Genomic DNA, 25,533 nt, shown 5'->3' on the forward strand with positions numbered 1-25,533 from the left:
AAAAACAAAAAAAACAACAACAATAAGAGAAGACACGAGAAACACACACCCTGTCTGTCCATCCGCATACACTCACCAGCCACTTTATAAGGGACACCTTGCTAGTACCGGGTTGGACCCCCTTTTGCCTTCAGAACTGCCTTAATCCTTGGTGGCATAGATTCAACAAGGTACTGGAAACATTCCTCAGAGAGTTTTGTCCATATTGACATGATAGCATCACACAGATGCTGCAGATTTGTCGGCTGCACATCCATGATGCGAATCTGCTGTTCCACCACATCACCAAAGGTGCTCTATTGGATTGAGATCTGGTGACTGTGGAGGCCGGTGTGGTCTTCTGCTGCTGTAGCCCATCCAACTCAAGGTTCAACATGTTGTGCGTTCAGAGATGCTCTTCTGCATGCCTTGGTTGTAACGAGTGGTTATTTGAGTTTCTGTTACCTTTCTATCAGCTCGAACCAGTCTGGCCATTCTCCTCTGACCTCTGACATCAACAAGGCATTTGCGCCCACAGAACTGCTGCTCACTGGATATTTTCTCTTTTTCAGACCATTCTCTGTAAACCCTAGAGATGGTAGTGCGTTAAAATCCCAGTAGATCAGCAGTTTCTGAAATACTCAGACCAGCCCGTCTGGCACCAACAACCATGCCACGTTCAAAGTCACTTAAATCACCTTTCTTCCCCATTCTGATGCTTGGTTTGAACTGCAGCAGATCGTCTTGACCATGTTTACATGCCTAAATGTATTGAGTTGCTGCCATGTAATTGGCTGATTAGAAATTTGGGTTAACGGGCAGTTGGACAGGTGTACCTAATAAAGTGGCCGGTGAGTGTATGCACAATAAGTAAACCACCACCCCTTCTAACCCCGACGACCGATCCCTCCTCCAACTCCAGTAGGATCCACATGAGCCCGGGTGTGACGAGGGCGCAGAAGGGGTTGTACGTGAACACAACATACACACACACACCATTCCCGCGGATGGCGCTGCATGTGACGAGAACACGCTAGAGGTCTCAACTCAACTCTCTCAACTCTCCCCCCTTTGGGGCAGGCAGGGAGACAAACGCACTCGTTGCACTCTCTCAACCATTGTACAAGATATAATTTAGCACACCTTTATAATTAAGGATGGAAATAAGTAGCAGTGAGCTGTAAAGCCATAAAAATAGAGCCCGAGGGTTAAACCCTCTGTCTCCACTGTAAATAACTGCACATGGTTTTTATTTACCCCTTTTAAATATTCCTGATGGCTTATAAGCTTGTTTTCCTTAAAATGTTCTTGTTTTATTATATTTTCATTTTATTCTCGTTTATAAATCAGCCATTTTAAATGTCCAAAATATTTTTTTATGTTTATAGATATAAAAAATATATAACACTTTAAATAAAGATTACTGATAATGACAGATACATTTTAATAAAATTTATTGTTCTAAATACATTTATTTGTAGAGCATAATAATAATAATAATAATACATCAGTGGTTGTGGTTTTCGTCTCATTCTATTGTTAATACCAGTTTTTGCACATTTACCCTTGCTTATTCCTTGATTGAACCTTTTTCCTAACTGTCTGCACCCTACTTGTGTGTTAAAGAACTGCTGTAAAAAGCTATTCCTCCATTGTGACATAAAAAAGTCAATCTTATTACAAAAACATTGTAAAAGGTATTTATGTTGGACAGAAAGCGTAACATATCCAACTTTATTCACAGTATTTTCTCTCCTCTGCCATTACAAATTCCGCTTTAACAATCTGCTTTGACCCGCAATGAATCATGGGATAAGGAGAGTATGGGGGAAATTTACTGCCAAAGAGCACATATTTTCCATTTGACAGCAGGATTTCATTCTGCTTGTACTCAAACTTAGTAATGCTTGTACTCAAACTTACTAATGCTTGTACTCAAATTTACCAATGCTTGCACTCAAAACTTCTGTTTTCTTTCAAATATACTCAGTTCTCTCCCAAATCTTTGTTTCTGCGCTCTGATCTAATGCTTCTTGCATAGATATGTTCTCCTCCTGCTTGCTTCATCCTCCATGTGCGCAAACTTGCTCTCTGCTCAAAACTGCGCTCTCAAGTTTCTTCCCTGCTCGCAAATTCTTTTTGCTCTCTCTCAGATTAAAGTCATATCATCTCCTAGCAACCATGTCAGCCAATAGAATGACAGTGTGCAACTGCTAGGTCACAGGCATAGTTGGGTGCGCTTGTTTCCTTCTACTGACTGTGCCTGTGTTGCTACAATTGATGACGGAGAACATATTGCATTTGGCTCAGCAATTGCTCCAGAATTTGACGCCTCAGCAGAGTCTGTAACAATGGTAGAAAGTATAACATTATAGTTATTTTACTGTGAAGCAGTTAAATGATGGAAAATGAAGAGTAAGCATTTATTTATGAAATGTATGATTCAGATATCATAAATAGCTATCCCAATAAGTAAAAAGAAAGTGTTTTATTTAACCCAACAAGGCCCAAACCCTTAAAATGTAAGGTTAGCTTTGTCACCATTTTACTGAAAATATTGTTATAACAGTGATATTGTAAATCATTAACTTTACCTTTGATATAGTATGAATTAGAAAATGTACATTGCAATTCTTAAACATGTCTTCCACAGAAAAGATGTGTTTGATTGTCATATTTTATTTTAATGTTGTTTATGTTGATAGAAACATACATACATACATATTAAACAATGAATGTTTAAAATCATGTACTTCAGGATAGTTCAAAATATTCATTGTCATTGTACTTTGCTGAGTTGAGCTATCCATTGAAGTAGATTGACTTATTTCACAAAATTGTGATGGGCACCGGATGCATAGAAACACTTATTTCCAGATTTTGCTCCGTATGACCTGTGTCAGGGAAGTAGCAACACAGGTACGCTCAGTAGAAGGAAACAAGCGCACTCCAACTAAGCCTGTGACCTAGCAGTTGTACACTGTCATTTTATTGGCTGACATGGTTGCTAGGAGATGATACAACTTTAATCTGAGAGAGAGCAAAAAGAATTTGCAGAAGGAAAGAAAGTTGAGAGCGCAGTTTTGATCCGACCAGAGAGCAAGTTTGCGCGTGTGGAGGTTGAAGCAAGCAGGAGGAGAAATTATCTATGCAAGAAGCATTAGAACAAAGATTTGAGAGAGAACAGAGTATATTTGAAAGAAAGCAGAAGTTTTGAGTGCAAGCATTACTAGTTTTGAGTGCAAGCATTACTAAATCTTAAAAGCATACATATTTCTTATTGAAATATCTTGAGCGACAAGCAGTCATCGAAAATTACACAGAAAAAAAAAGAAACAAGACAGAACAACTTGACAACTTTTTAAAAAGATGCACAATAAGGGTTGTGACCTGGTGTACAATCATTGCTAACTACAATCATTCGTGGGAAACCCTCAGACTCTCATAGTACAGAACCAATACAGGTAAATTTGTGAGAATCGTCAGAAGTGTGGCTCACGGATCAATAACTGTTTATTATGTTCAGAACATAGACATGCCCTTCATCTAAGGACTCAACGATAGATATTTTATTTAAAAAAATAACACAAAGAATAAAAGATAACTGTTATGTCGGCCCTGAGAACAACTTGGCTAATATTCTATTCAAGCCAGGGAAAATTGGACTACCGGATGGGAGGAATAAAAATGCAGAAAAACAAATAACTCAAAATACTACTCTACATGTTCCCCAACAAACTCCCCTTCACGGCCTACCGCCACCCTAAAACTATTTAAAAAGGCTGTATATGTAAAATGTCCCTATTGTTCAAAACCAGCAGGAACTGAAAACAGTAGCAGGCCAATCTACAAGGAGAACAAGCTATGTTAGACCAGCACGCTAAATAAAAAAAGAAGAGCACGAGATAATGAACCGCTTTACCTCCTGATAAATGGAATCCGGTCAATATGTACTACACCTCATGCATTACTCCCTCTCAGAGGAGCTAATCCTTAAAAATTAAGAAGTGGTTAAAATAGCACAAAACTCCCAAAGAAACAGATGTTTAGCAGAAACTTCTTCTTCTGGTGTTATTTTTGGCGGTTGGCAAATAACTTTGAGGTGTACATTACCGCCACCGACTGGTATGGAGTGTGGTTCTTCGTGGTTTTAAATGTACTTATTTACTATTACAATAATCAAATTCTTTTTATCAATTTAGTTTTTTGAAAAATCTAACTTTGATTTGAATATGTCTGCTACCTAAACTTTGCAATATATCTATCAAATTAGAATTTTCTTTAATACCTACAAATTCTCTCCTCAAAATTGTTCTTTCTTGTTCACATTTCTGACACTTCAATATTACATGTTCTATTGTTTCCTCCTCTCCACAATAGTCACATTTTCCCGTATTATGTTTCTTTATCTTAAACAATGTAGAATTAAGTCCTGTATGTCCAATTCATAATTTTGTAATTAACCTTTCCTGTTTTCTGCTCCTTCTTCCAGTTCTTATTTCTCCTACTATCTTGTTGATTCTGTAAAACCATCTTCCTTTCCTTTCTTCATCCCACCTTTTTTGCCACTCTTTCTTGATTTCCTGTTTAATGATATTTCTCGCCTTTGACCTACTAATATTAATTATAAAGCCAATGTGGTTTTGTGTTGCCTTCTTTGCCATCCTGTCTGCCATCTCATTCCCTCCAACTCCTATGTGCGCTGGTACACATAAAAATACTAATATTAATCCCATCCTTTGTATTCTGAATAAAGTATGTGTTATTTCCAACAAAATATAGGGCCTACTATCTGATTGATTGTTTTAAACTTAATGCTGAACTTGAATCTGAATAAATTATTGTTTTTAATGGTTTTATATCCTCCACCCACTGCACTGCTAACAATATTGCTAATAATTCTCCTGAATATACTGATAATCCATTTGTAATTCTTTTTCCTACTTTTATTTTAAATTCTGGTATTATAAATGCTACTCCTATTTTTTCATGTTTTTGAAACATGTGTAAATCTGAACATATTGATAGTAATTGTTTATATATTCTTGTATTATACTTGAATCTAAAATACATTTTGGATCCTTTTTCTTTTCCATTAATGCCATATCCACCACTGCTTCTGGTAATAGCCACAATGGCACAACTGGCAAAGGAAACATTGAACTTATTTCTATATGATATGTTTGAAATTGTTCTGCTGTTATTGATAATCCAACCAAAACTCTTAATTTGTCTGCCTTCTTTTTCCCAGCATGGTTTTAAAATATCACATATGGGATGATCCGGATTATTGCTTTATAAGTTTATCCAGTAATTTATTGCAAACCATTTCCTTCGTAGATCTAATGGCATCTCTCCCATCTCTACCTGGAGTGCTGCTATTGGAGTGGTTCTGATTGCTCCTGTACAAATTTGTAAAGCTTGATATTGTATATTGTCTAATTTTAGAAGATGTGTGTTTGCTGCTGATCCTTAGTTATCAGAAATATTAGCTTAATCTAAACCTTCAACTTGTATGTTAGACCCAATCTCAACCAAATTATTTAAGAAAGTGTTCCCTCTGATTACCAGCCCCATTTTAGATATGATTAGTCTATCCTTAGTAAATGGATATGTACCACAGGCTTTTAAGGTAGCTGTAATTAAACCTTTGCTTAAGAAACCTTCGCTTGATCGAGATGACTTGAAAATTTACAGACCTATATCCAATCTTCAGTTCTTATCTAAAATTCTTGACAAAATAGTTGCAAATCAAATGTGAGAGCATTTACACAGCAATGACCTGTTTGAAGAGTTTCACTCAGGCTTCAGAGCTCATCATAGCACTGAAACAGCTCTGCTGAAAGTCACTAATTATATTCTTATGGCTTCAAATAATGGACTTGTGTCTGTACTGGTTCTGTTAGATCTCAGTGCTGCATTTGATACAGCTGATCACAGTATTCTCTTAGAAAGGCTGGAACATGCTGTAGGGATCAGGGGAACAGCGCTAGGCTGGTTTAAATCTCATTTGTCTGACAGATTCGAGTTTGTTCATGTAAATGATAAATCATCTTTAAACTCCAGGGTTAATTGTGGAGTACCACAGGGTTCAGTACTTGGGCCAGTTCTCTTTACTATATATATGCTTCCAATAGGTAAAATTATCAGGCAGCATAGAATACATTTTCACTGTTACGCTGATGATACTCAGCTTTACTTATCCATAAATCCTGATGAGCCCAACCAGTTAGATAGACTACAAGCATGTCTTGAAGACATAAAAACTTGGATGACTTCAAATTTTCTGCTTCTAAATTCAGACAAGACAGAAGTTGTCGTCTTTGGACCGGAGTCTTTAAAAAAGAAACTACTTAGTCAATCACTTTACCTGGATGGCATTAAATTGACACTCCGGTAATAAAGTAAAAAACTTTGGTGTTATTTTTGACCAGGACATGTCATTTAAATCTCATATTAAACAAGTTTCTAGGATTTCCTTTCACCTCCAGAACATTGCCAAAATTAGAAATATTCTGTCAAGGAGTGATTCTGAAAAACTGGTCCATGCATTTGTTACTTCAAGGCTGGACTATTGTAATTCTTTACTATCAGGATGTCCACAAAATACAGTTAAAAGCTTTCAGTTGATCCAAAATGCTTCAGCAAGAGTTCTGATGAAAATTAAAAAAAGATAATATTTTTCCTATTTTAGTTTCCCTTCATTGGCTCCTTATTAAATCCAGAATAGAATTTAAAATTCTCCTCCTCACATATAAAGCCCTAAACGATCAAGCTCCATCATACATCAGATATCTGATTGTTCCATATATTCCTAACAGAGCACTTCGTTCTCAGACTGCAGGTTTAATGGTGGTTCCTAGAGTCTCTAGAAGTACGCAGATCCTGTAGTTATCAGGCTCCTCTCCTGTGGAACCAGCTCCCAGCTTTAGTCTGTGAGGCAGACACCCTTAAGGCTAGGTTTAAAACTTTCCTTTTTGATAAAGCTTATAGTTAGCTCAGGATAACCTAAACCATCTCTTTAGTTAGCTGCTATAGGCTTAGGCTGCTGGAGGACATAATGACCACTTTCACTCTCTTTGCTACATTCTCACACTACTCTCCAATTTTGCATTATTTCCAAACTCGAACGCCAACCTAGGAAGGAGGATAGCACGATGTCAGTAATTCTGTGGAAGAGCATGTGCACAAGAACTACGGCGGGCTTGAGATTTTACCACTATTGGTTAACACTCAGGTGAAGAAGTGCTGGCAGCAGGGTCCTGATATACTCCTTTCTCCTGATGAGGCGTGATTAGAGACATCAGTGGTTACCGCGCCACCATGCTGCTGGCGCCGTTTGGTTGTGAAACAGCAAAATGCAACCTGGGGAAACAAAAGAGTCTTCCAGATTCTAATAGCATTGTTGTAACCATAAATATTAAGCAGAATAAAATAACATCCCTTACAGTTCAGAATCGCAGCCAACCAATGACCATATTCATCTGCTTTGTATGAGATCACCTGTCCAGGAAATCTGTTGAAGCAGATTGCCACACCTGCCGATCTGCTATAGTCATGGCCGAATAGCTCTCTGTCACAGTTAGATTTTTATCCTTTACAAAAAAGAAAATTTGATTTTCGTTTAACGTTGTCTTTAAGACCCCTTGAGTTAAGAGACATGAAAGATAAATTGGCTTTCAGAAAAAATATTAGCTGGAAAACCCCACAGCAACAAGGAACAGTTCTGTGTCAATTCAAAAAAATACAAACAAGAGAAAGGTTTTTCTTTGCCTGTAAACAAATAAAGGATTCCTCTTTTGAATATGACCCCCCATACATTACAGACCAAAAGTTTGGACACACCTCATTCAAAGAGTTCACAAAGGCATAAATCCAAAAGGCAAGGCATGGTCAAGAACAATGATCAGACAGGAAGGAACGTTGGATATCTACTCACACGAATGGCTTTCAAAAATCTGGAACGGTCTGCTTGTCAGAGTCAGTATATATCAGGGAAGACACAGGTGCTTGGCATTCCACAGATTGCACTACACCGCAGCAGCCACCAGGTGCATCTAATCTGCTGATTGCAGCCAGGGAGACAGGGTAGAGCAGACGTGCCAGAATCATAACAACCGTGTCTTTGTGCGGCGCAGAAGAGGTGAACGGATGGACTCTACATGCCTGGTTCCCACCATGAAGCATGTAGGAGGAGGTGTGATGGTGTGGGGGTGCTTTGCTGGTGACACTGTTGGGGATTTATTCAAAATTGAAGGCATACTGAACCAGCATGGCTACCACAGCATCTTGCAGTGGCATGCCATTCCATCCGATTTGCGTTTAGTTGGACCATCATTTATTTTTCAACAGGACAATGACCCCAAACACACCTCCAGGCTGTGTAAGGGCTATTTGACCAAGAAGGAGAGTGATGGGGTGCTGCGCCAGATGACCTGGCCTCCACAGTCACCGGACCTGAACCCAATCGAGATGGTTTGGGGTGAGCTGGACCGCAGAGTGAAGGCAAAAGGGCCAACAAGTGCTAAGCATCTCTGGGAACTCCTTCAAGACTGTTGGGAAACCATTACAGGTGACTATCTCTTGAGGCTCATCAACAGAATGCCAAGAGTGTGCGGAGCAGTAATCAAAGCAAAAGGCGGCTACTTTGAAGAACCTAGAATATAAGACACATTTTCAGTTGTTTCAGACTTTTTTGTTCAGTATATAATTCCACATGTGTTAATTCATAGTTTTGATGCCTTCAGTGTGAAGCTACCATATTCATAGTCATGAAAATAAAGAAAACTCTTTAAATGAGAAGGTGTGTCCAAACTTTTGGTCTGTACTGTAGTTCTAAAGTTTGTTTGATACTCACTCCAAAGCTCTTTGAACAGAGAATCAGATCTGTATGAATCAACCATTTATGTAACCATGTGGCCCACGGAAAAAACGCCTTTTCTCCTGCTTTTCTTGCTTGGCTGGATTCAGAGGCTTTGGTAAGGCTACCGATCGCTGGACAGTTATGTTTTAGCTGCATGCTAAGCTCCTCAAATCTTTTCTCCTGCATGCCAAATTTTGCAGCAAGTGTATTAATTACAGCTAGGATTGTGGAGTTCATCTTGTTAGATTTAGTCATTTATTTTGGGTGAGTACCTTTGGACGGTGTGGAGGGGGCCAACAGACTAATATCATCCAAGCTTCATTTGTCCGCAGAACTTTCAGTCTGCATGCGGTTATCTTGCACGTAGTCGTGTTCCATTTTTTGGAAGGCTTTTGTTGGTAGCATGACACAATATTATGTTTTTTAAGTCAGAGCAAAACTTCAAAATGTTTGAAATCAGAGGTATTCTAAGGCTTATCAACAATTATTTGAGGAATTATTTAAGAGAAGAATACAAGTAGGACTGCTTATTCTGCCATCTTGCCGGAAAACCAAAACCAGGAATCCTAACTGCTAGACCATATGGGACTGGCTAAGACGTGTTCCCATACCAGGAGTATTTTTCACTTTGGAAGAGCCTTCGAATTTGAAAAGGCTTTGTCGCATTGCTGTGATGTAATCAGCCCGCAAATGCCGCCTTAGAAGGACACAGCCCTTCTCAACGTCTCTCCTTTGCTACTGAAACAACTTCAGTTTCTACTGAAACGCCTTCCATTTCTACTGAGAAAACTTACTTTTCTACTGAAATAATTTGAAAACATTATAGTACTGTGTATGAGAGCATTTCATTAATGTGTATGAGAGCATTTCAGTAGTGTGTATGAGAGCATTTCAGTTGTGGGTATGAGAGCATTTCAGTAGTGTGTATGAGAGCATTTCAGTTGTGGGTATGAGAATATTTCAGTAGTGGGTATGAGAATATTTCAGTAGTGTGTATGAGAGCATTTCAGTAGTGTGTATGAGAGCATTTCAGTAGTGTGTATGAGAATATTTCAGTAGTGTGTATGAAAGCATTTCAGTAGTGTGTATGAGAATATTTCAGTAGTGTGTATGAGAGCATTTCAGTAGTGGGTATGAGAGTATTACAGTAGTGGGTATGAGAGTATTTCAGGCCCCTCATAACAAGAGGCTTCAGCAGTTTTTCAGAGCTCTGAATGTTTTCTTTTTAATTTTCAATTAGATTTTTAAATAAGTCTCACCAATTGGATTTTCTGGGACCAGGGTCACAGCATTTCTCAACGTAGTTGCTACAGTGGATGCCCTGAAAGCAACATTCAATAGCTGGCTTTTGATGTTGTGTCTCAGACATCGTTCCGCAACAAGGCACATTTCCTGTGGTTGGACTTTTGCACTGCATGTTGAATACAATGGGAAAGAGGAAGGCCTTGTCCTTATGCAAGTACTACTTTGTAAAATGTTGTGTTTGGTGATTTAATAATTTCTTTTTACAAATGAAGGTTTGGGGGGGCAGGGGGGATGCCTCCCCTGCAGGTGGTGGGCCCACTGGGGGATGGCCTTGCATCTCTCGTTCGGGCTTGGCCAGGCCGGGTCCCGCGAGAAGCAACACAACCCCCAGGCCCGGCTCCAGGGTGGGACCCTGGCTCTGGCGTACTGGGCGATGTCGCGTCCCTCGATTTTGTGGTCCTCATGAAGGCGTCTTAAACCCTTTCCAGGGGAGGTTGGACACAGAGTCCGAGTGGACCATGTTCTCCACATCCATTTTTGTCTTGTTTGGTTCAGTGGGTAACAGGTCAGTTTAGCATCTAAACTCTTACTGCAAAGCTCTGTATAATGTGCCCTTCCTAAATAAAGCATGGCAATCTTCTGTTAGTGTTAACGACTTCCTTTCATTGTGTTTCATTTAAATTCTCTTTTAACTGCAGGTCAAATTAAACTACCACAAGAACCACAAAGTGAAGAAAGTTATACATGGTCTATTAAAATATATATACACTTCAGCTAAAAATGACCTTTATTCTTGGTCAAATTTAAAGTATCTTTTGATCTGACAAACAAGTTTCTTCTGAGATCATCACAAAAGATGGTCAAAAATACCAGCAGAGACATGCAAAAAGATGTTCTGCAAAGAGTTTCATTGTTGTAATGTTAACAAAGAGACATTGATTATAGGGGAAGAATATAAAAAAGCGTCTTGATTCATTCATGCAGGGCTGCAGGGACCTGGTTTCCATCTCTAGAAGTCATTGGGCTAGAGGAGGGAGAGCTCGGCAGTCCATAACAAGGCTAAATAACTTTTAACATGCCATTTTTGGTCAATTGTAAATAAAAAACAAATGAATTCAAAAATAACGTTTGTGTAAATTGTTTATAGGACATGTTTGTCTCTGCTCCTACCAGAAATAAACCTCTTGGTTGTTTTAATCATATTTGATTTAACCTAATAATTGAAACGTTTAAATGTCATAAACATAACTTTTGAGAATGTTTCTTTTTTATGTGACATGCTACTGAAGTATGAGAAAATAGTCTGGTACTACAACACTGATATTTAGAAGTAAAGGTTTCCCAAGTAAAGAAGGTGAAGATGGAAAGGAAAAATATCTCAAAAATGTGCAGCCTGGTTATTTATTTCAATTCATTATGTTGACATTTCGGTTTTGTTATTCATTTGGGTGGCATGGTATTGATAGTTTTATTATCCTTCATAAAGTTAAGCCCAACATTATTCATACCCATGGCAGCCTTACATTAAACATTTTCATTCAACCAAGAAGTTTGTTTCTGATTGGAAATGTGACAGGTATCTCAAAAATATAATCAAGAAAAGTAAAAGGAGGATCATTTTGAAATAAAGATTATTTACATTTTCTTAAAAAATGGCATGTTGAACATTTTTTAAATCCTCCTCAATAATCAATGAAAAAATATTAATCGGCCTTACAAATAACAAGCCCTTCTTATCATATGCTGAGCAGTATTTTATGATTTCTACTGGTATTTTGATGATTTATCTTTGTTAAAGAGCTCAGAGTCTTAGAGGTTGGAAGGCCTCTTTGCCATCACCCTGATCTTTAGCTCTCTACACAGATTCTCTAACAGGACTCTCCCTAAAAGGTTAGTTACTTCTAGTCAGAAGTAACATGTTGGTAAAATTAAAAGTCCTTAATCCTAAATCTGCCAGGGGTATGAATATTTTTGCATTTAACTGCAGGTATTAAGAAAACTTTTGATAAATTCATATTTGGTATGCTTGTGGCTTTTTGATAATAGAAATGTTACTTAAAAACAGGCCAACATTCACCCCACCACACATTCATGCACAATACGCAGGTTGATAGGCAACACTCTCAATTAATAAAAAACATTTTGCTTCAAAGACTCAGCAGAAATTGAAAACATTTCCATAAAAAAGTAATCTGATCATTTCTGAAACAGCAGTTGGTCAAAACTGGAAAATACATTGGTACTCAGACAGAAATATTTGATTGCATACTTTAGATATTTTAATTGTAAACGTTTCTAATGGTAATTACAAATAATAATTATATACAAATAATTAGAAATAATGCAAGCCTGCACACATGAAAAGGCACTCTGCATTAAGTATCCAAGGTAGAACAAGAAGTTACAATGGGGTGTTTTGATCTCAACAAAAATGCAATAAGGAGATTTAAACATTTCCTTGATGAAGCAGAGATGTCATAATGGTAACAATGTAACAAGAACAGGCCGTTAACAAACTAACTCATTTTGATGAATCTAAGTTTATTTCTGATCTGAAAGACAAACAGTAGATCATTACAAACATTAGTTAACAGCTATCTATAGAAAACTAATGTTTTTAATCAAAACTTATATACACATTTACTGTTAATTTCTTAACTTACAGCAGAGCTGATCCAAACAAAGTTCAATTTTATTACTCGATCAAGCTGTAAACAAATCCTCGTTTCACCACATCTCTCCAGCATTTCTTCCAAATGGTACGCTGACTATAAACATGTGCTCATAAATTGTGTTCATAAACTGATGTTTGTGTTAAAACAAAATTTTATAGAACATAAGAAATTATCTTATGTGTACAAGTTAAATAAATAAATCACCAGTGTCACTTGGGGGCGCTGTAATTCCCATATATTAACATTTACATGATTTGAAGGATACTGTCTAAAACTGATCTTTAAATCCTATTTTGTTAGGAGAGACAGTAAATCACAGCAGGCTGAAAGATTTAGTGTCAAAGTTCAAAGTTCAGTTGTTTAGCAGTTTTGTTCTAGAGGAGGAGACTAAAAACACACGTTAAGATGTGCTACAGTCAAGCCGTCACTGTTCTAGCTATAGTTCCTTAGGAACACCAGTCTGTGAGGCAGGAACTTCTCCCGACACAAAGGGCACTCAGCCTGAAAAGAGAAAACGCCAACACACACACTTCAGTGTCATTGGTTTTAAAAGCAGACAAATGATTTAAACACAAAAGAGTCTTCTGATTCACACCACCATCTATGGACAATTATGATGTAGCAACTGTAATAACACTATATGGAAACTCTGACGGTAATCAACAAATTTATTGTTTTCCAAACATTTGATATGTAGCTGCTTATTGGCGACAAAAAAATGCAGGATGTGTTAATGCAGGTGGGGAGGACCGATTTCGTCCCAACCACCGAAACAGTCTCTGTTGGAGAAACCTTTTACTGGGATTTAAACCTGAGGGAAATAGACAACACATTTAAGCCATGGCTACTGCTGACAGCTCAAGCAAAATCAACAGCCAGACCTCTAAGGTGACTGTGGGTGTTATAAGCATACAGTTTTTATTGGGTAAATAAGTTCTACTAATAACTAGCAGTCAGTTTTCTGTTGGAGTCAGATCATGCATGTGCAGCGTTAGCTTCAAGTGAATTTTCAGCGCCAAAAAACAAGTTATTGTGAGAAAGCTAACAGCTGATAGACTGGGTTTTGAGTGATATGATAGACGATGACATCAGAATGTCAGAAAAGCTAAACCCCCAGGAGTAAAATATGGACCAAATATGTGGAGAGAAGTGAGACTTGCAAATTTACTGAGTGATGCGCTAATGGAAAATATAGCTGTTTGATGCCATCAGACGTCAGTCTTGTCTTTTCTTTAGATTGACAAAGCTGATTAAATCCACCATCTTGATCCTTACACAGAAACTGGATCAACACAAGATCCTACTTTACAGGTTTCTAATAACGAAATGTGGTTCTTGTGCTATTAAACAAATAGACAGTTTAAGACTATTAATTTAACAAGCTCTTTGATCTGCTTGTTTGGTCTGTGTAATCTGTATGTTTTAAGTTTGGTGCGGTTTGCTTTCAAATTGTACTTTTTACAAGTGAACTATAACTTAACGGATGACGGTCATTGCTTCCATTGGACAAAAATGACGGGGGCGGGACTGTCTTACTCTGTTCTGCATATTTTGTGCTGTTATTACAGCTGCAGTATCATTGTGAGGGTGAAGAGCAGCTCATTCCATACAGATTTTGTGACATTGTATTTATAATTTTGGATCCGCGCCGAAGAATGTGTGCTGCAAGACAAAAGGGGACGGCGCACTCTGCGTCCCGTGACCCACAACATTCCAGCAGCAGCGTTGCTAAGCAACATACAGCTGATCAGGTATGAAAATTCACTTGAAGCTAACGCCAAGGACTACCGTATGGGGTAAGAACGCTTTCAAAAACAATGTGTATGTAAAGAGGGAAATGTGTGCATATTAGTCGATAGTTGTGCATAAGTAAAATCCAAAAGAGGTATTGTATATTTTCTCTATAATACAAAATAAAATGTTACAGCTTCAAGAAATTACAAACACGAAGTTCAAGTTTACAGTTGTGGTTTATTCTTTATGAATACAACATGCTATAACCGTTTGTGAATACGATTTCTTTTCTATGAGAATACGAATCTACAGCACTCGTACATCACGTGACACCAAGTCACGTGATCCCAGGCTGGTTAGGGGAGCACAGAGTTAGGCCTTGGATGACGGAAAAGGGTAATGGGAGATGATTCAGTCTAAAAGGAATATTAGGAACAGAGGAGAGATAGGGGGGAAATCAAGAGTATTATAAATAAAGCATTGTTCTTATTTTTATGAAATACAAAACTAAAACATAGAATATAGTGGGTGGAGTTATACAATGATGTACAGTAGGTGGCGGTATGCACCTCTGAGTTTGTTGTGATCACATAGGCACATGAATAAAGGAAGAAGGAAAACTGGGTTAGTTGTAAGGAAGCATCTGACTCCAGTGAAATCCATGCATCAGAGGGAAAAGCAGGAGTGTTTCTGCAGATTTACATCATTCTACAGTAATTTATCTGCCATGCTGAACTTCTTTGAGTTTGTTGGTAGTGTGAAAATGGCTGTAAGTCTGACCTTCGTGTTGCACCACTCTGTGATGCACTCCCAGCAGAACAGGTGCCCACAGGGGGTGCAGGTGGAGTGCCTCCGGGCCTCCAGGCAGAGGATACAGCGAGGAGCTGTGGGGCTGGAGCTTGCTGTGTGCTGAGGACTGATATCACACACAGTTTAGCATTACGGGAAAAACCTTTTTGATAATGCTTTAATTTAAAAGGAAAGTCTTAACATTTTCATCAAAATACATCTCTAGAAAGACTGAGAATGCTTTTAACCGAAGATCAGACAGTAATGGCTTCAGAGTAGATTCTACTAGAGCTCAACCTGAAATTCCTGTAGAGCTTCCACTCCTCCCTGGCTCTCTGTCTTTGTCTAAAGTTGTTGAGCTGCAGACACACAGTGATGAGCAGCTGGAGGAAGGATATGGTACCCAGCAGTCTGTAGCTCCTCCTGATGGTGGAGTCGTCTCCATTAGGCCCCATCACACGCAGCTGAATACAAACAAGACAAAGAAGAGCTTTAGCCCAAAAACAACTAAAGATTAGAATTTAATTCTCACTGACTTCAGTGGTGTGATCTTAAAAGCAGTTATAAACAGAACTGTTGCTGTTTTGGTTGTATTCGGCTTTTAATTGGACTGAAGATGTCAGAGGGATACATTACACTTTGAATTTGGCTCTAAAGCGATTTATATCCTAAGAAACGATAACAAGCAGCATAAAACTGCACAAGCAGCTTTAAATGCATGAAATAGTTTTTTTTTGGAGGAAGTAAGTAGAAATGGAATTATATGGATACAATTTTCAACGCATGTTTTCCAAATATTTTCAGAAATAAAAACTAACAACTGCAAGTTAATTTTATTTGACAAACAAAAAAACAAAAAAAACAATAAATCAAATACAGGTCCTTCTCAAAATATTAGCATATTGTGATAAAGTTCATTATTTTCCATAATGTAATGATGAAAATTTAACATCCATATATTTTAGATTCATTGCACACTAACTGAAATATTTCAAATTTTTATTGTCTTAATACGGATGATTTTGGCATACAGCTCATGAAAACCCAAAATTCCTATCTCACAAAATTTGCATATTTCATCCGACCAATAAAAGAAAAGTGTTTTTAATACAAAAAACGTCAACCTTCAAATAATCACGTACAGTTATGCACTCAATACTTGGTTGGGAATCCTTTTGCAGAAATGACTGCTTCAATGCGGCGTGGCATGGAGGCAATCAGCCTGTGGCACTGCTGAGGTCTTATGGAGGCCCAGGATGCTTCGATAGTGGCCTTTAGCTCATCCAGAGTATTGGGTCTTGAGTCTCTCAACGTTCTCTTCACAATATCCCACAGATTCTCTATGGGGTTCAGGTCAGGAGAGTTGGCAGGCCAATTGAGCACAGTGATACCATGGTCAGTAAACCATTTACCAGTGGTTTTGGCACTGTGAGCAGGTGCCAGGTCGTGCTGAAAAATGAAATCTTCATCTCCATAAAGCCTTTCAGCAGATGGAAGCATGAAGTGCTCCAAAATCTCCTGATAGCTAGCTGCATTGACCCTGCCCTTGATAAAACACAGTGGACCAACACCAGCAGCTGACACGGCACCCCAGACCATCACTGACTGTGGGTACTTGACACTGGACGTCTGGCATTTCCTTCTCCCCAGTCTTCCTCCAGACTCTGGCACCTTGATTTCCGAATGACATGCAGAATTTGCTTTCATCCGAAAAAAGTACTTTGGACCACTGAGCAACAGTCCAGTGCTGCTTCTCTGTAGCCCAGGTCAGGCGCTTCTGCCGCTGTTTCTGGTTCAAAAGTGGCTTGACCTGGGGAATGCGGCACCTGTAGCCCATTTCCTGCACACGTCTGTGCATGGTGGCTCTGGATGTTTCTACTCCAGACTCAGTCCACTGCTTCCGCAGGTCCCCCAGGGTCTGGAATTGGCCCTTCTCCACAATCTTCCTCAGGGTCCGGTCACCTCTTCTCATTGTGCAGCGCTTTCTGCCACACTTTTTCCTTCCCACAAACTTCCCACTGAGGTGCCTTGATACAGCACTCTGGGAACAGCCTATTCGTTCAGAAATTTCTTTCTGTGTCTTACCCTCTTGCTTGAGGGTGTCAACAGTGGCCTTCTGGACAGCAGTCAGGTCGGCAGTCTTACCCATGATTGGGGTTTTGAGTGATGAAGCAGGCTGGGAGTTTTAAAGGCCTCAGGAATCTTTTGCAGGTGTTTAGAGTTAACTCGTTGATTCAGATAATTAGGTTCATAGCTCGTTTAGAGACCCTTTTAATGATATGCTAATTTTGTGAGATAGGAATTTTGGGTTTTCATGAGCTGTATGCCAAAATCATCCGTATTAAGACAATAAAAGACCTGAAATATTTCAGTTAGTGTGCAATGAATCTAAAATATATGAATGTTAAATTTTCATCATGACATTATGGAAAATAATGAACTTTATCACAATATGCTAATATTTTGAGAAGGACCTGTGTGACAAAAATAAAATTAGGATTTTATGTTTAAAATAAAAATATGAAATATTTATCATTTGTGACAAGTATTGAACTCATGACATTCCAATATGAATCATGTTAAAATATTTAACTAATAATAAAAAGAATTAAAATTTTGGTTAAATAAGTTAAAACACTGAATGTAATGGCTGTGATAGAAATCCGTGGGACTGACTAGAGGTCACATCATTGAACTGAATTTTCCATCCAGCTCTGACTTACGTAGCTGATTCCAGCTGCTCTTTTGGACATGTCATAAAAAGAGCTGCTGATGTAGAACAGAGTCACATGGAGTCGGTGCAGCAGGGCGACACTCTGCTGTATCACAAACACAGCCGGCCGGCACTCTCTCCTCTGCTGCTCCGTCAGCAGCCCCACCGCCAGTTGCACTCCTCTCCTGAGCCAACGCTCCAAGCTCCACCACCCCGATGCCACCTGACGCCTGCTGCCAACACTGCCGTGCATCTCCTGCCCGCCTTCCAGCTCATTCTCCAAACAAACCAGGACTTTCTCAAGAACGTACGGAATGAAGGAATGGCAGAGGACAAAGAGGCAGCGCCTGCCCCGAGAGGGGATCTGCCGCTTGGTGGGGTCCACCTGGACGATGCCGACGTACTCCTCTCCCAGAGTCTGATAACCTGCCCAGAGTAAAGATCCATCAGTAAAACAACTTGATCTATTTGATGAAGTCAGAGCTAAACATTAAATTTCAACAATAACCTAAGAGGGTTGTTAAACCGTAGTAAGCTAAATCTGACAGCAGCTCTATCTCCCTCCTCCAGTCAAGCCAGTGTTTGGATCCTAAAGGAAAAGAGAAAAACACACAGCTCAATTAATTCATGGTTCCACATTTATGAAGCTCTTTATTTGGAAATATAGATTAAAAGTTCTCATAAGAACCAGTTTAAAACAGACTTACACAATATGATGTAAATAGTGGAGTTTCTGTCTCTTAGTGAAACCTTATTTTTACAAAAACCGAAGATCACCTTCCATGCATGAAGTCCATCAATGCCTCAGACTTCTTTTGTTCCACAATACAACCATATTGGCCTATGCTAAATACGTGTGGTAGGCTATTAGAATCAGGTGGTGGATAACTTTAGATTTTTAAATATTGGTGCTGAAGCATACAGGATTTAACCAGTAACCAAGAATGTGCTTCCATAGGCAGCAACATGTTACTTTAGGCTCAGAGGATTCCAGGCTCAGTGCTGCTGGAGGCTTCAATCAGCTGTAGCCCAGTGAGCTGTTCTGTCTGAGGGTCTGTCTGAGGGTTCTGTCTGAGGTTTCTGTCTGAGAGTCTGTCTGAGGGTCTGTCTGAGGGGTCTGTCTGAGGGGTCTGTCTGAGGGATCTGTTTAAGTGTCTGTCTGAGGGTTCTGTCTGAGAGTCTGTCTGAGGGGTCTATCTGAGGGTTCTGTCTGAGGGTTCTGTCTCAGGGTCCAACATTATTATCTGTATTGTGGAACTTCTAGTCTTTGAAGGATCTGTATGAGGTGGAAAAGGTCCATTAGGATTCCATGAGGGATCATAACGCTATGAATGTTTATGGAAGTATTTTATTGAACTACCTCCAGGGAAGGCCAAGTCTAAAAGCTGCAACTAAATGTCTCCACCACCACATCTACAGAGTCAGTAAATGCGAACGAAGCTGCTCCTCAGAAAATCATGTTGGTCTGCCTCTGCTTACAACCACTGTGTAACATGTTGGAGGATTATGTTGAAGGTATGGACGTGGCTTAACAAATAATATTAAAAAGGAAAAACGTCACTTCTTGGGTTGATGCACTAAAATAAAATCATGCCCAACAGTTTTTCCCTATTTTTCCTCTTACTGTGTGTGGAGACTGTGTAGGGCTGCAGGAGAAGCTCTCTGAATGTCCAGGACCAGGATTTTCCCAAGGGAGCCAATAAAGATAAAGTCACCTAAAATATATTTTAAATAACTTTGTTGCTCCTTTGTTGTTCAGGACAGGCTGAGCAGAGCTGATGGCTGCTAGAAACAGACAGAGGTGTTTTCTAACTGAAGCAGACAGTTTTACAGTCATGATCCTTTTCTAAAATGGGAACTAGAGCTAATATTTTCTAAACATTTCAATAAAGGCGATTCATTTCTGGAATCGGCTTCAAATCTAAAGTTAGATGCGTAATAAAAAAAATCTGAATAAAAAAAAATCTGAATAATAATGAAAACGTTCCAAACGTCCCGAATAGACTGAAGAAGCTCTAAAGACTTCGAGGACAAACTGGCAGAGATCATTTACCTGCGACAGTCTGACAGGCTTCGTTAGTGCTGTTCCTCAGGACGCTTCGGTAGTATTCATCCTTCTGACTGGACCGGATCAGCTGGGCCTGGTTTGCAGGAGTCAAAGGCATTTTTTCCGGACCTCAGACTGAAAGGTTCACAGCGACACAGCCACGTCCGGCAGAACATCTGTCCCAGTACGGTACAGTATGGACCTTCTGCAGAGTGCTCCAGTTTACATGCAGTGACGCCAGAGTGGTTGATGCCACTTCCTGGCTTTTTCTTCAGCCGTTTGGGTAGAACGGCCTTAAAGAGCATTACTGCCACCTACAGGATCTATATGGAAACCGGGAGATTACAGGTCCTTCTCAAAATATTAGCATATTGTGATAAAGTTAATTATTTTCCATAATGTCATGATGAAAATTTAACATTCATATATTTTTGATTCATTGCACATGAATCTAATGATATATGAATGTTAAATTTTCATCATGACATTATGGAAAATAATGAACTTTATCACAATATGCTAATATTTTGAGAAGGACCTGTATTTTAAATATTCGGATGGATGGATGGATAGATGGATGGATGGATGATTTTAATTGCTTGCCTCTGACACTGCCTACTATTTTGTTTCTCTTAATGATTGTATAAATTCACTTATTTCTCTGTCATGATGTCATTTAATTTAATTTATCAATAAAATGATAATTTTTCAGCAAGTAGAAAACAGATGTTCTGTCACTTTCCATGTGATGGGAACAACACCTGTTTACCCAGGGGGCATTGAAGATGACATTCTGGAATGATTTTCAGTTGGATTCACATCATATTTATATGGGTCAAGATAATTTAAATTTACTGCTGATTTTAATGACACCCAATACACGGGAAATTTCTCTACATTTTATTCATTATTTTGGCCACATGCTCTATACATTAAACACCATATTTTATGTTTAACAAATCAGATGCAGAACACATATTATGCTATATATTATGTATTTCGTGTCATTTTTAAAAGAATTATTGTTTAGTTAATACATTTTTTTTCTCTTGCTGTTGTGTTCAGTCCTCTTTTTAACTGATGTGTAAAAAATGTTGGTAAAATAAAAGGGGTTGGCTACCAGATTAAAAATGCATATCATCAGTAATTTACCTCAGTTAGATCTGCAGATGCATTGCTCTATTTGACATTTAGTGGCTTCATTTTTCACACAGGCATCTTGCAATATCTGCACCTCTCCCAGGACACAGGTGGGAAGAATTAAAATTATTGAACCTTTATTTGTTTTCATGCCTCTCCCTTATCCATGCAACGCTCAGGTTCTGAACTTTTCCTCCTCTGTTTTAGAGTACCTCCAAAACGCTTACTGCTGAGGGACTCTCCTTGTGTCTCCTTAGATTTATCTGATAACAGGCCTCCAGCAGTTTCTGCAGAGCAGCAGCTCGTATCCTCCGGCATCACTTTAACAGCACACACTGGAGTGGTTTTCTTTTTTTAATTTTTTAATATATTTATTTTTTATTTTTACCGTGTCCTGTCTGGGACTCAGTAGCACTCAGAATTGTTGTCTGAGTGCCAAGACAAAACCCAACAAATTCACTTTCACAAGTACAGCATTATGTCTGACGCTACATGCTCTGTTTTATATTTATAAAAGAAACTTTATTAGAAACTGATTTGGGATTTTTTCAATTGCAATGGACACTGAGATGGAAACAAAAAGGAAAAACAGAAACAAGAGAGAGAGAGGTGGGGGAAAAGGAAAAAGGAAGAGAAGGTGAAAAGAATAGAGGAGAGAAAGAAGGTTGAGGAGAGTACAAGATAACACCCTTGAATACTGCTTCTACACCTGCAGAATCCTATATAAAAGCAGCATTGTTACTGAACAGTGCATGTACTAATTAATGCAAGATGTATTTAGTAGTAACCATGGCTCAATATATAACATTTGTGTAACACCTGAATCTAAACACCTGTGGGTGTAAGTATGAGTGTATATAAGGTTATATAAGGTTTCGCCATTTAAAAAATGCAATAGCACATGTGAGGAGTAAGAGACCAGCCCCCTGGACCCGAGACAGACAAGGAGGAGATCTGAGCCACAGACACCTAAAGCCCCCCCAGAGCACGGGGACGCCGGGAGAACCACTGCTGGGACTATTGCAACCCCCCCACAGAAGAGCAGAGATGAGCCCCTGGGGAACCACCCAGCAGCCACAGTGAAGAAGCCCCAGGGAACTGCGGTGACGAGCTCACAGGCCCCCCATCACACTCCCCATACATACTCTATACTCCGAAGTCCAGGTACCAATTCTCCAGAGGGGCAATCAGCCCCCAGGACCCAGGAGGCAGTCCCCCTGGAAACAGGCAGACCGCTTCAATCACCAGCCCAGACTAGTGCCGGCACAGCCAAACCAGAATGACCCCGGCACAGACACTGACCCCCCCTTTTACCCCAGCCCCCAACAACCCCGTACAAAAGAGGGCCCCTTACCAAAGAGGGGGCTACCTGGTCCAAACGAGCCCGCCAACCAGAGCCATCCCAGCATGAAACAGTCCCAACCCCGCAATGAAATCCGATCTCAACCCCAGTAGAGCGTCCGTACTGACATGGGGAAAACCACCCATCCCAAGCTCACACCACCCACCAGGAAACCACCCAGAAGACAAGCAAACCCCACCCCAATACAGGGCAGAGAAGCCCGATGCAATCACTAAGTCCAGAGACGCCCACCCCACAGCACCCACACATCACGGCCAGGACCACACCGTACAGGACACCACCACACTACCACGGTACGCCATTTAGTGGAACACAGAATGCAGTAAAGACCACCCAAAGCAAAAGCCACTTGCAAATCCCACGCTGCGCAAACGTGCCCCCACCAAGCTCCCAAAAATAAAGACCCCTTGAAAGTGCACCCCCTGCGAAAAGAAGACCTACAGCATCAAAACCCGTGCCCGAAACCTATACACCAACCAGAAGTAGCCCCACAAAAAAACTCACACTGAAGCCCACAAAAGGCAAAGAGAACACAGAGCCAATACCAAAACCCGCCAAGAAGACTAGACCACTCCACCCCTAGAACATACCATGCGATCTCCTCAGACCCCTCCTCCAGACATAATTAGAGCCGAGAACCATCAGGAACTGGAACCAAGTTAAGGAACTAGAATCCAAACCGGAACCACCCATATCAAAATGATGCCTATAATGCACTCCTTGAAGGAGAGAGCATCTGCAATGAGATGGTACCTCCCTGCCAGTTTAGGAGACTTGTGATGGCCACACCTGCTGCCACACAGTCGGTAACCCCACACACCAACACTTTTTCACTTTGAGTTTTCATATACACATCCACTGCAGCATAAACACATGGGTTTTTGTTTATATTTTCATTTGACAATATTGAAATACATTAGTTCTAACTGTAGCACGCACATTTGGTTAACTATATTTAATTTTGTCAAATATTAAAATTTTGTTGTGCTTTCTTTGCTGGTGCTGTGGGGGGTACCTTGTGGGGTACCTTGAACTGGGCTGAAGAGATGGACTCTGGCTGGCACACTCCAAACCCAGACTGACTCTTTTAAGGGACCTTTTAAGGTAACCATTGTTTGAATTTTGTTATTTTGGGGAAATAAAACCAATTTTCCGTGAAAATTATTAGTGTGTCCTCATGCTTGACTGGCCCGGTCTCTCACAAGACCCCTAAGCCCACCAATGCACCGAAGGCCCCCAGGCCAGTTCTGGGCACCAGCGCATGCGCCGGTCCAAAGCCCTGTCGACTTACCCATCAGGACCAAAGCATCCCAGGCCCAACCAGGACCCCAGCCCTGGGACGACATTCCCCTGGAACCCTGAGCCCATCCCAGATCTACCTAGGAGCAGCACGGCCACCTGGCCAGTAACCTCTATCCGCCGGCACAGGGCCCCCAAAAGCATCACATGCAGCCACCAGATGTCAAACCCGAGAGCTACCGAAGCCCCATCCCAGTGGGGGCCACAGCCCCTGGCACCAGACCCCACAGTGACCCCAACCGAGTGACACCCCAGATTCCCCAAACACAAACACTGCCCGTATTGAATTAAAGGAGCCCAGAGAGATTGATCTGATGTGGAGGCAGAGGCTTTCTCCTGACTTATGTAACCGAACAAAAGATTTCTATACTGGTTAATATTAAGAAGGTTTTTATTTTTCCAATTCATGAGGATAGTGTTCTTAGCTATACATAAGGCAGTGAACTAGAACAAGACAATAACTAAACAAAAACACAACACTGGCTCAGAAGAAGGAAATAAACAAAATACAAATTCAAAAACCTAACACTGGCAGATCATGAGAGTTCCAGGTATTCAATTCCTTTACTCGTCCAATTTGGAAACTTTATCATATTATTTTTTTGTACGACATCAAGGATGTTCCAGATGGGCGTATGTCTGCATGAGATTAGTGAAGACCCTGCCATTTTTAGATATTCCCACCATGCTGTCAGAGAGGTGCTGATATTTTGAGGCTTTTAAAGCATGCATGTCGTTTTATATTTGAGCTAATAAATGGTAAGTCTGAAATCTTAATATTATTGCATAATCTCTGTTCTATGTATCTGTATCTAGAGAGATCATCTTCCACTTTTTTTCAAAAGCGGGATGTGGTTTAGCTTTGTTAAATCTGCCAATCTAGGAGAAATATTAAAACCCAAATATGTAATATTCCCTGACTGCAGTTGTGTATTAAGGGAATTGTGGTAATAACAATTAATTGGAGGAACTTTAGACTTTAACCAATTTATAGAATAATCTGAAACTCTTGAGATCCGTATCAATCCGTTTTCCTGAGAGAGAGAGGTTTGTGAATGCTGTAGAAAAAGTAATACATCATCCGCATAAAGACTGATTTTATGTTCATTAATTTTATGCCTTTTTTATGCCTTTAATATCTTTAGTTTGCCTGATTGCTGATGCTAGTTGTTCAATAAAAATAGCAAAAAATGAGAGGGCAGGTGGGCATCCCTGCCTGGTCCCCCTCTGAAGACAGAAGCTGGAAGATGTGGTTATTTGTCCTGATACATGCTGTTGGGGAACTGTATAATATTTTTTACCAGTTTATAAAAGAGTTTCCAAAACCAAATTTACTCAAGGTTGCAAACAAAATTTTCCAGTTAACTCTATCAAATGCTTTTTCTGCATCTAGAGTTAATATATTAGTCTCAATGTTTTTCCTGTAGGACTAGCCCATAAATTAAGTACTCTGCATGAATTAGTGGATGAATGTCTCCCTTTTATAAAACAAGTTTAGTCAGAATGCATTATGAGAGGAGATACTAGTCTTTTTGTAAGGGATTTACAGATTATTTTGAGATCATCGTTAATAAGGGATATGGGATGGTAGCTGGTAGGAAGTACTGGGCCTCTTCCTGGTTTTAACAGGAGAGTGATGTTGGCAGAATTTATATTTGGGGGAAGTATGCCATTTTTCTTGGTTTC

At 39.7% G+C, this 25,533-nt stretch overlaps 1 protein-coding gene across 3 annotated transcripts; it reads right to left on the reverse strand.

Annotated features, from left to right (window-relative positions):
* Positions 1–12,608: 12,608 nt before the first annotated feature.
* On the reverse strand, positions 12,609–20,317 carry pex10 (peroxisomal biogenesis factor 10). Of its 3 annotated transcripts, none has more exons than XM_047379717.1 (6): positions 20,052–20,317; positions 18,507–18,587; positions 18,009–18,424; positions 15,583–15,749; positions 15,277–15,412; positions 12,609–13,263 (listed from the first exon to the last, which is right to left on the reverse strand). In XM_047379717.1, the coding sequence occupies exons 1-6, from the start codon at positions 20,161–20,163 to the stop codon at positions 13,195–13,197; spliced, it is 981 nt and encodes a 326-aa protein (XP_047235673.1). In that variant the 5' UTR covers positions 20,164–20,317; the 3' UTR covers positions 12,609–13,194. The 3 variants fall into 3 exon arrangements, with proteins under 3 accessions (XP_047235673.1, XP_047235679.1, XP_047235665.1); XM_047379723.1 differs by lacking the exon at positions 12,609–13,263 and adding an exon at positions 14,714–14,912; XM_047379709.1 differs by lacking the exon at positions 12,609–13,263 and having other exon boundaries at positions 14,714–15,412.
* Positions 20,318–25,533: the final 5,216 nt, after the last annotated feature.

The sequence above is a fragment of the Girardinichthys multiradiatus genome, chromosome 1 (assembly GCF_021462225.1).
Source record: "Girardinichthys multiradiatus isolate DD_20200921_A chromosome 1, DD_fGirMul_XY1, whole genome shotgun sequence".
NCBI lineage: Eukaryota > Metazoa > Chordata > Actinopteri > Cyprinodontiformes > Goodeidae > Girardinichthys > Girardinichthys multiradiatus.